The following is a 12,272-nucleotide window of genomic DNA, read 5'->3' on the forward strand; positions in this document are numbered from 1 at the left end:
GAATATGTTCATGTTAAGGTTTTCGAAAAACAAGAGAATATGTTGAGACAAAATGAACAAGTGTTGTAACACTGTTAGTCCACTGTGTAGAAGCAAGCTTCATGATGAATCAAGATTGATTCAAGCAGTTTTGATGATAACAAAGATGATGACAAAAAGCTCAAAAGTCAAGAACACTTCATGTTAACAAAGATGATGACTTCAAGAATCAAAGAATGAGTTCATGATTGAATTAAGAACACTTCAAGGTTCAAGAGGAAATTTGATTTCAAGAATCAAGAATCAAGTTTCAAGAATCAAGATCAAGATTTAAGACTCAAGATTCGAGAATCAAGAGAAGACTCAATCAGGATAAGTATTAAAAAGTTTTTTTTTCAAAAAATTGAGTAGCACATGAATTTTTCTCAAAACCTTTTACCAAAGAGTTTTTACTCTCTGGTAATTGATTACCATATTATTGTAATTGATTACCAATAGCAAAATGGTTTTCAAAAAGCTTTCAACTGAATTTACAACGTTCCAATTGATTTCAAAATGTTGTAATCGATTACAATGATTTGGTAATTGATTACCAATGTGTTTGAACGTTGGAATTCAAATTAAATTGTGAAGAGTCACATCCTTTTCACAAAAAAGCTTTGTGTAATCGATTACATCGATTACCAGTGATAGTTTCTGAACAAAATCAAAAGATGTAACTCTTCCAATAGTTTTCAAGTTTTTCTAAAAGTTGTAACCTTTCCGAATGGTTTTTAAGTTTTTCTAAAGGTTATAACTCTTCTAATGGTTCTCTTGACCAGAGATGAAGAGTCTATAAAAGCAACACTTTGATTTTCATTTCATGAATTATTCATTCAACAATTCTTTTGACAACAACTTTTCCACTTTGATTTCTGAATCTCTTTGAACTTCTTCTTCTTCCTTTTGCCAAAATCTTTCCAAAGTTTTCTGGTTTTCCAAAACCTTGAAAACTGTGCTATTCATCTTTTTTCATTCCCTTCTCCCTTTGCCAAAAAGAATTCACCAAGGACTAACCACCTGAATTCTTTTTGTGTCTCTCTTCTCCCTTTTCCAAAAGAACAAAGGACTAACCGCCTGAATTCTTTTGTGTCTCCCTTCTCCCTTGTCAAAGAATTCAAAACGACACACTCTGAGAATTCTTTTGATTCTTCCCTTTCCCATATACAAAAGATTTCAAAGGACTAACCGCCTGAGAATTCTTTTGTATCCCCATTCACAAAGTTTCAAAGGTTTAACCACCTAAAAACTTTGTCTTAACACATTAGAGGGTACATCCTTTGTGGTACAAGTAGAGGGTACATCTACTTGGGTTGTTGACTGAGAACAAGAGAGTGTACATCTCTTGTGGATCAGTTCTAGTGGAGGGTACATCCACTAGGTTGTTCAAAGATAACAAGGGAGGGTACATCCCTTGTGGATCTTTGCTTGTAAAGGAATTTTACAAGGTTGAAAAGAAATCTCAAGGACTGCAGGTCGCTTGGGGACTGGATGTAGACACGGATTATTGCCGAACCAGTATAAAACTCTTGTGTGTTTGTCTCCTTCTTCCCTACTCTTTTAATTTCCGCTCTGCACTTTAATTCCTGCTTTTACTTTTGGTTAAGTTTATTTTCTATTCTTTATTTTCTTAACAACATAATAAAAGCCTAAGAAGGATAATTTTTAATTAGTAAAGGTCTAGTAATAATTAATTCAACCTCCCCTTCTTAATTATTCTGAGCCCACTTGATCCAACACATTGGATGAAGGAAACTTGAGCAATTTGTGTGAATCTTAGCTTTGCTAAGTTAGTGAGTTTCATTGTGTTCGAGCTTCCTGTGTAAACACTTTTTGAGTGATTAGAATAAATTTTCTATCAAACATATATTTTTGTGAAAGGCAGGAGTGGCTTAGTGACAAAGAATACTTGAGTATTAATTTCTGGGGGAGATTAAGTGTAGTGTTAGGAGTGGCCTAAAGAGTACTTATTGTAGCCAGAAGTGACATAGAGAATACTTTGTTGTAATGAAAAATTTGATTAGTGGAACCCTTTAAGGTTTGAAGGAGAACTAGACGTAGCCCAAGAGTTGGGATGAACCGGTATAAAATCTTTGTGTTTTCATTACTGCTTCTATATAACTAGTTCTTTTCTTCAAGTCACTTTTACACTATCATATCCAAGTTTTTTGAATTGGTTTTCTAAGCATGGAGTAATTTTGAACCCATTGGATGAAACCCTTTGTCCATGGATATCTTTTTGAGTAAAGCTTTTAATAGTTTTCAAAAGAATAAGTTTCTATCATTCACACTATTCAACCCCTCTTCTAGTGTGTGTCAGGTACTTCAAATATAAATGGATAGGGAAGAGACACTAAATGCAAAAAATTTATGTTCATTCACCATTAATAATTATGATTATGTTTATTTATTGATAATAATTAAGAAATTTATTACTCATTCCATTTTATAATTTAGGCTTTATTTTTCTCAGTTAGGATTGAGTGGTGCCAACATAATTAGAATGACTTTCTCTAACTAGTTTATTGCAAGCCTTTTCTAAAAAAACAACTTTACTAAAATATTCTTGCTTTCCATAAATGCATTATTTGTAACTATTTGGTGATTAATGGTTGTGACCAATGTGGGAATCACAACAAACTTCAATCAATGCTTACACCATTTTCTCATGAGTGCAAGTCTTTACATGCCAATGCTTCATGTATACCTCACTACTCATTGTCACTCATTCATACCCTAGCAATGTTGCTTCAATGGTCTTGAACAAAGAATGAGCTAACTATGGAAGCACCAATGTAATCAAACCCACAAGTTTATTCCTCAAAAACACAACTTTTAAGAATTCCTCAACTTTTAGCTTTGGTGAAAGTTTCAAAACCTAATGAAGGTGAGCATAATGGTGCAAATAACAAGTAGAGGTTTTGTGACTTGCTATGTGTTTGAGAGATTTGGTAAACTAGACAATGCTCAACAACACAAAGTTACATTTTGAATATTTACATCATTTACACACTTGTTTTTTTTTTTTAAATTTAATTTTTGCAATGTATTCTGGCTTCTTAAACCCAATAGGGGTAAAGGTTGGAGAAACCTTTGCTAAAAGGTCAATATTTTTACCACTTTCTTATAATCCTATAAGAAGGGTCCAATTCCTTTTAAAAGGGAATTCTCCAAGATTGTTTTATCTAACACATGTCAGTCCTTTTAGGTTGATCCCACAAATCCTTCAGGTCCATTCATTTCCTAAATTTACTAGACTTCAAAATGCCATGATCTTTGCCTTGAAGACCTTATGGCTTCAAACAACCAATTTATCTACAAATGGTGCCAAATGTTCAATATCAACACTAAGGATTGAAAATTCTGGTAATTAATATAGGAAGTAATATGGTCTTCTTTTGTCCCTTCAAACTCCAGTGAGGTGGGTTGTCATGAAAAAAGATTCTAATACTCAAGTTAGTAAAAGTGTGGATCAAGAGAATAAGGAATTAGAAAATAAAGTATATTTAGTAACACTACTTGTGCTCCTTGCTTGGAACAAAATGATACATGATTTTCTACTTTTCGTAATTTTTTATATAGTGGAAAAAAGGGTTTTCGATTCGATGTCAAGCCAAGGTGTAAAAGTAGATTGGGTTAGGCAAGTCTAAATTTCTTATGGATTGCAAGGCCAAGTTGGTACTTTTTTAAAACCTAAATGGATGAAATTTTTAAAAATAATATATAATATTCAGGGCAAATAGGTCAAGTTGCTTTTTAGCCAATATTTTATGGGCTCGACTTGGCCCATCAAACTGGTCAAATTGCATTGATTTTTTGGCACCTGAATTTTAAGAATCCTACCTAGTTTTATTTACATGTTGTGTTCGATATTCACAATTTCTCTATTGTATTGTGCTAATGTTTATTCTAAAGTGTCATTGAGCCTGAATATTTTAATGGGATTGTGAGGAGGGGAGGGAGAAAATATCATAGATTAAGTGAGAGCAAATTTGAAAGCCAAAGGAGCATGGTGGGTTGGGAGCTAAAGATAGCTATTTTTAATAAGGCACTCCTTGCATAATGGAAATGGAATTTGTTCCATAATAAAGGTTCTTTGTCGGTAAATGTGTTAAAATCAATGTATGGAAGGTTAATAAGAGGAGGGGATGAGTCCAAATTGAAAATTCACTTCATTCATTGTGGTGGAAGGACTTGAAGTCTACATGTGGAGGGGACCAAGATCCTTGGTTTGATAATCTTGTTGAGTTGATGGCTGGGAATGGAGCAAAAACAAAGTTTTGGAAACATAGTTGGGTGGGTGATGTTTGTTAGGAAACTAGGTTTACAAGACTTCCTAAATTTCGAACAGAGATGAGGTGGTGGAAAGGATGGGTCATTTGGAATATGGAACTTGAGTGTGGAATTTTAGATGGAGAAGAGTGGTTTAAGTGGGAAAGGTTTAGTAGAGGAGTTCTATGCCATTTTGGATCAAGCTAGAGTAAGCGGGGAGGGGGTTGATGAGTGGTTGTGGAAGAGGGATGGTGAGGGTATATCTCACTCTGAGGGGGGTATATTCACAGTGGGATGTTTGTTCATGAAAGGGCACTATGAACAAACATCTTGAGGGCATTTTATGATGTTTTGGATACTTCTTAGTTTTAACTTCACTCAAAATTTGCTTCTGAAATCCTAAATTTTACAGTAGGTATTTAAAATTAACTAACAAGAATAGAAGCTGTGGAATATACTCTTACAATCCCCATTTTGGATCATAAAATCCCCTTTTATTATCTATTAAAATTTAAAAAGGGATAATATGATATCCAAAATTATTTATTAGTCACCTAGACCTTAGAAAATAAAGTGAAAAGAAAAATGCCTGTTCATAGTTGCTCACCTATTCCTTTACATTAAAATAAAAACTATAACATAAACTGATTTCGTGAGATGAGAATACAATTTTTGAAATAAGCAAATAGTAAAAAGACACATACTTGTGAGAATTGGATTCTCTAGAGTTGAAAAAAAATTGAACTGCAACCTAATTGTGGTAAGATTTGGTTCTCTGAAGAAAAAAGATAAATTGCAGTTATAATGTAATGCTGGATAAGTTTTCAAAGTAATTTTCATGCCTAACTTCAATAGATAATTAAAGCAACTTTTTCAAGGATTCAGAATTCCACAGTTAGAATATTAACAGCTGCAGGGAATTAGTCAAATGAGACAAAATGGAAAGTTCTCTGCAACATTTTTTTTTTTATACTGAAGTTCTCTGCAACATTAAACAGACTGACTGCATGATACAATAGTCATATGAGGGTCCTATTTTTGCACCAAAGTAAAAACTATACAAACAATGAAACAAGCATCAACCGTTGAATTAAATCAACAACTGCACCATCCTGCAATGCTTTAAAATCTCTAGGATCTCAAATATAAGAACCAAAACATAACAGAGAAAAAAAAACAACAAATTGCAATTTCATCGGTTTATTACCTTCATAATCTGATTCGTAAAATGCTACTCATGTAATCATGTAACTGTTAAAAAATTTCAAAATTCTAAATTTGAACTAACTATTCCGTTTATTTACACTTCAAACCCCTGAGAGCCATCGGAACATTTCCCCGATTTCGTCCCCGAAACGGTTCGCTTCTACATCGTAATCTCCTCCCAAAACGACGTCGCTTCGGCGACTGCTCCCAGTGAAGAAGCTTCCAGAACTCCGAAACGACACCGTATTCGAAAGACGATCAACGTAATCCTTCAACCAGCCATTACCATTTCTACTTCCACCACCACGCCCTACCTCACCAGCTAGAGAATCCGCCGGAGCCACTATCGGAGCACCGTCGTTTTTCTCGCCGGAAACGATTCTCCGGTCAGCTAAACCGAACGCAACCTCGACCTCAACCTCAGCTTCCTCGTCAATGAGATACTCGAACGCGCCAACGGAATATGACCTTCCGCGCGTTTCTCCGGCAACGGCGGTGATATCTCCTTCGCGGCGGCTACTAATGTTCCCTATCTCCAGCCGGAAGCTGTCGCTGCCAGCGACGGACGACGACCGGAAAACCATCGCGAGGTCGGATTCAGACGCGGCGACAGCGGATCGGCAGAGCGGACACGTGAGCTTCGACCGAAGCCACGTGTCGATGCATTCCGCGTGAAATGCGTGGCAGCAGAGAGGTAGCAAGCGGAGAAGGTCGTTCTGCTCGAACTTCGACAAACAAACGGCGCAGTCGCCGCCGCCAGCGGCGTCGGCGCGGCGCGTGATGGAGGAGAAGGTGAACGTCGGGAGCAAGTCGAAAACGGAAGACGAAGAAGTGGTTTCCGGCAATATCCGATTGCCGGAGGAGGAGAACGCTGCGGCGGATGTCGACGGAGAGACTCGACGGAGGAAACGAAAACGGTTACTGTTACGGTAGCGGAGAAGGAAGTACAAGGCTAAGGAAACCGTAACGGCGACGGCGAGGACCGTTACGGTAATGAGAGTGACGTGTGATAGCGAGGATAGGTGGTGGTTGTTTGGTGGAGAAGTAGCGTCAGTGCGTGTGTATCCGACAGCGGTGAAAGAAGGAACGGAATCAGAAGTAGAAGCCATTACTGAGTTAACAGAGAATAATGGTAGCATGTAATGTAAATATGTAATGTGTTGCGGTTAGTTATGTGTATGTTTTGTTTGTGTTGGAGAGAGAGAGAGAGGAGATGTTGTATTGGGTTGGTTTTGGTTGTAGTGGTAAAGTTGGTAAATGGTGATGGCATTAGTATGGTGGTATGTTTATGGTTTGAGAGCAGGTTGTTTAGGAGTGTCCTTCTCCTTTTTTTTTCCCAAAGTGTGGTCACGTTCTATATTAGTTGAGTTGCTTCTTCCATATGCTGGCTCCTATTTTCTAACATAATCTTCGTTTTTTTTTTACTTGTTTTTCGGTAGGTTTGTTGGGACATTGAAGAGCTCCTTTTATGGTTAGATAAGATATGATACATATAATATGAGACTAGGATAAAAAAAGAATAAGATAAAAAAATATAATAAATTTTAATCCTATCAAGTATTTGATATATCCGTTAATGATAAGATATAATATTAATTGTGTTTAAATGAAAAAAATTACCGTTTTATTAATTATTATTATATGTAATTTTAAAAATTAATCTTTAATTTGTTTTTTTAAATTATGAAAGTTTATAACTTTAACTAAATTATATTAATTTATTTTTTTATGCAATTACTTTTCTTAAAATCATTAACTAATTATATAAGTTTTTTTAAAATTATAATTATTACTCAAATATATTTCTTTAAAACATACTAGATTTTTTATTCTTACGATACATGGGATAAACATGAAATTTGAGTATTTTATTTATATTTTGTTTTTTTATATTTAAATTAGTGTAATATAAATAGAATATATAATGATTTAAATAATATAACTTTTTTTATACTTTAAAGTTTAAAAGATAAGAATATTTTGACATAAAAAAAATTTAAACATCATTCAATAAAAGTTGTATATATTAACAATAAATATAAATATATATAAGAGTGTTTTTACATAAAAAAATCAATAATAATAAAAAATACACAAATGAATTTGTGCTACTATACATACTCGTGCGATGAATGGGTATAAATACATGTTAGCTTATAAAAAATAAGAATATATATTAGTTTAAAAATATAATTTTTACACTTTTCAATTGAAGGATATTATATAGAAAGAAATTTAAACACCATTTACATAAGTTTTGCATACATTAAATTTAAATATTAATTTCAAAGAGTCTCTTAGCGCAACATATTTTCTATCCATTGAATTTGTCCTAATATGATTATTGTGTGACAAATGGATATAAATATAGATTAACACAATATAAATAAAATATATAATTATTTATACATTTAGATTGAGAAAATGAATGGTGTTTTGACCTAAAAATAAATATAAATATTATTCATATAAAATTTTTATATATTCAATTTAAATATTTTTTTTACTGAAAATTAAATTTAAATATAAATATCTAAGAATCTCTTCACCTAAAAAAAATCATTGATTATTAAAAAAATATCCTCTTGAATTTGTTCTAATATGGATATTTGTACCACAAAATAAATATAAGTATGGATTAGTGCACCATAAATATAATATATAATAGTTTAAAAAAAGATTTGCATACTTTCAATTAAAAAAGAATAGTATTTTTGACATAAAAAAAATTTAAGCATTATTCATGTAAAACTTGTATATATTAAACATAAAGATAAATATCTAAAAGTCTCTTAACATAAAATATCATTGATTATAATAAAATATATTAATAACCTCAATCAATTCATCCTAGTATGGCTACCAATGTCACAAATGGATATAACTATGGATTGTGCAACATAAATACGATATATAATTGTTAAAAAATATAATTTTTAAACTTTCATATTAAAAAAATGAATGATGCTTTGATATAAAAAGAAACATAAACATCATTCATATAAAATTTATATACATTAAATTTAAATATAAATATCTAAGAGTTTTTTGATATAAGAAAACTAATGATTATTAAAAAATCACTCAAATAAATTTATCTTAATATGAATACTCCGGATGGATATAAATATTGATTAGTATAACATAAATTGAATATAATAATTTTTTTAAAAAATTATTATTGTAAAAAATATAATGTTTATACTTTCAAATTAAAAAATGAATAATATTTTGATATAAAAAGAAATTTAAACATCATTAATATAAAATTTGTATACATTAAACTTAAATATAAATATCTAAAAGTCGGTTGACATAAAAAATAAATAATTATAAAAAAAAAACTTATTACCCCAATAGTTTTGTTCTAGTATAATTACTTGTGTGAGATATGGATATTAATATGGATCAACCCAACATAAATACAATATAATATGTTTTAAAAATATAATTTTTATACTTTTAGATTAAAAAATGAATAATATTTTGATATAAAAAAAATATAAACATCATTATATAAAAATTGTATATATTTAATTTAAATATATATCTAAAAGTCTCTTAATATTAAAAAATTAATAATTATAAAAAATGACTTAATAAATTTGTTCTAGTATGTATATCGGTGCAACTGAGGGATATAAATATAAATTAACAAAACATAATTAGAATATATAATAATTTAAAAATATATTTTTTATACTTTCAAATTAAAAAAATGAATTGATATAAAAATAAATTTAAACATGATTCATATAAATATTATACACATTAAAATTAACTATAAATCTAAGATTTTTTTAACATAAAATATATTAATTAATCATCATAATGAATTTGCTTTAATAAAATTATCATGTGATAAATGGATATAAATATAAATTAAGGTAAATACAGTATATTTAAAAATCTCAATTGAAATTAGTTAATATCTGTTATACAATTAGTTTATAAGTTTGATAAAGTAAAATACAGTTGCTTTTAATTTCACTGTTTAATTATTTTATACTTATTTTTTTATTTTAAAAAATCTTAACTGATCAAAAAGCTTACATTTATAAGTTTAGTGTAACTTCATTTGAAATAAATCCCCTTTTAATAAAAATAAAAATCGTAACGAAAATAAAGAGAATTTAAAGACACTGATCAAGTATAAGTTTCATATAATATATTTTTAATCACTTAAAAAAAGAAAGCGTAAATTTGTTATGATTTCTTTGCTAAGTTTTTTTTTAATAAAAGAAACACTCCAATATTACCAAAATGAAAAGTCAATAATTTTTTAAGTCCTGTACACATCTATTTAGTCCCCATGATTGTTACATATAAATCATAAGGATCTTCATTCTACAAAAACACCTCTAACGTAAGATTTCTTATCCTTGATGAATTCATACCATCCTACACGTATTTATCATTCTGCATCTCTTCTCGTACTATTCATATATAATTCTGCAACCAATAAACGATGAAAAGGCAAAGGTAAAGATTAGAGGGTTAAATCTTATGATTTTCCTTTTCTCTTGTTTTGATTTTTAAAATAAACAATGAAAATTCGCAAACATGAGGATTTTCTTTTTATGAAAGTTTGTAGCTATCGATTATCGATGTATGTAATTTCCTATTTTATTGATTACTTCCACAAACAAATTATTCCAACCTTTGTCTTCCAATCTATCGTTCCCGACACCATTTTTTCGATCAGAATAATTCTTGGAGTCATTGCACTGGATTAAAATAGAATAGAAACAAAGTATATGAATCACAGAATGAGAGATAAAAATTAAATCGGAAATGGTTACATAAGAAAAAAAATTAAAATATGATCAAGTTATATGATTCTTCATAGACAATTTGAGTAAAAAAAAAAAAAAACCTGACAATCTCATAATATTATGAATGCTTTGTGTCAAAAATGATTCTTCAAATCTTCAAATAAGGGGGAGACAGATAAAAAAAGGGGGGAGGGGAGAGGAAGTAATCGTACAATAACATGTGGAGTTTAGATAGACCATCAATATCAGGTAGTATTCACAGACTTCTGCTTCAGTGTCCCTTCAATTTTACAAATTAATGTCTTTTCATTTCTCCAAATTATAGTAAAAATCACAAATAAATATTAAAATTACAAATAACTACAATCCACTAACCAAATTAACATGATAAATAATATAAAAAGATTTTATTTAAATCGGTCTAAATATTTAAATTATTTATATCAGAACATTTATATATATTTAACTTAATTATCATTCAAATGTTAATCTCCTAATATATTGTCCCCAACCAATGTCCAGTGAGTTATATATATATATATATATATATATATATATATATATATATATATATATATATATATATATATATATATATATATATATATATAGGGAGCTTTATGTAGCAAATGTTCATACATTAACATATTAATCGGCACAAATATAAGATTTTTTTTTTACAGCGTCACAAATATAGGATAAAACCTCATTTTATTTAATTATGGAACTATTTGGTCAAAATCATGGTAAAAAATAGTTTCATTGAATCAAACGGTTAATTAATATTAATTGGCTCAAATATTCTCTAACTGATTCAATTTAAGTGCTAAAAAATATTTTGGCAATATTTTCTAATTAACGTGTTACGTGCTAATTGAGCATTTAGTCTAATTAATATTTTGGAACAAGTATTTTTTAAAAAAGCACATTTTTCTCTAATTAATGAATTACGTAATAACTAACGTCAATTAATAGTAAGTTAAACTATATTTGGTGGCCTGGATTCAAACAGGGATAACAAATGCATTAAATAAACATCATAGTAGATGTAATTTAGCTAAAATAGGCATCGATGGGAGAAATCACAAAATTTGTTTGACAATGTAATACACATTGATTGAATTAAAATTCAGCATACCTTCCGTTTATATAAAATAATACTGAAATGGGAAAATTAAAACTCTATTTTTAACTTTAAAATAAGCGGGAAATCATAAATTATACTTTTACCCTACAAATTATGAGTGAGAAAATGACACATAAAATTACTATTATAACCTTATGAGCAAGAAAATATTAATTACATAGTTGTCCTCATTTCTACTTTATATAAAGATACAAAGATATAAAGATTTGAATAATAATAATAATAAGAATAATAATTTATTTTTTAATATTTTAATTAAAATTTAATTTAAATTTATGTGTCAAAATTATTATTATATTATATTTATGTATTGTATAAATTATATTACTGTATATTATATTTATTATGTTATATTTTTATATAAATCTTATATATATACATATTTTTTCATAATAAATTTATACATATATTTTGTCTAATAGGTAAAATATTATAATAATTATATATACATAAAGTAATATATATTGGGGATATTTTCCTGCTCATTCTAGGCGTAAGATTGTCATACAATTTTTTCAAAAAAAATTGTGCATTTAATGGCACCAATTATAATTAATATACATCCGTGTTAATTATTTTAAATAAAAAAAAAGTTCCAACATCCCAGGTTCGTCTAATTAAGCATATGTTGGATAACTTCTCTCAAGCTTCCGGACTTAAAGTGAATATTAAAAAAGCCCGCTTTTATGTCTTTTAAGAACCATTGGAGCTTGTAGGCCTAGGATCTTCTTCATCAATGGATTTATTTGCTTCTTGGAAGATGAACGTCAGCGGAATGGAGAAGGAAGAGAGAGAGGCGACGCCACTTTAAGAAGAAGATGAGTCTAGAAGAAGCTCACCACCATAGGAGACCA

General features: G+C 29.7%; 1 protein-coding gene across 1 annotated transcript; it reads right to left on the minus strand.

The window, feature by feature from the left end:
- Positions 1–5,268: 5,268 nt before the first annotated feature.
- Positions 5,269–6,839, minus strand: LOC114387627 (E3 ubiquitin-protein ligase ATL4-like). Its single transcript, XM_028347834.1, has one exon. It carries the CDS (start codon positions 6,633–6,635, stop codon positions 5,598–5,600), a length of 1,038 nt encoding a protein of 345 aa, XP_028203635.1. The 5' UTR covers positions 6,636–6,839; the 3' UTR covers positions 5,269–5,597.
- Positions 6,840–12,272: the final 5,433 nt, after the last annotated feature.

The sequence above is a fragment of the Glycine soja genome, chromosome 15 (genome assembly GCF_004193775.1).
Source record: "Glycine soja cultivar W05 chromosome 15, ASM419377v2, whole genome shotgun sequence".
NCBI classification, from domain to species: domain Eukaryota; kingdom Viridiplantae; phylum Streptophyta; class Magnoliopsida; order Fabales; family Fabaceae; genus Glycine; species Glycine soja.

Coding starts and splice junctions, on each gene's coding strand:
- LOC114387627 (XM_028347834.1), bottom strand. CDS start 6,635: ATGCTACCATTATTCTCTGTTAACTCAGTAATGGCTTCTACTTCTGAT.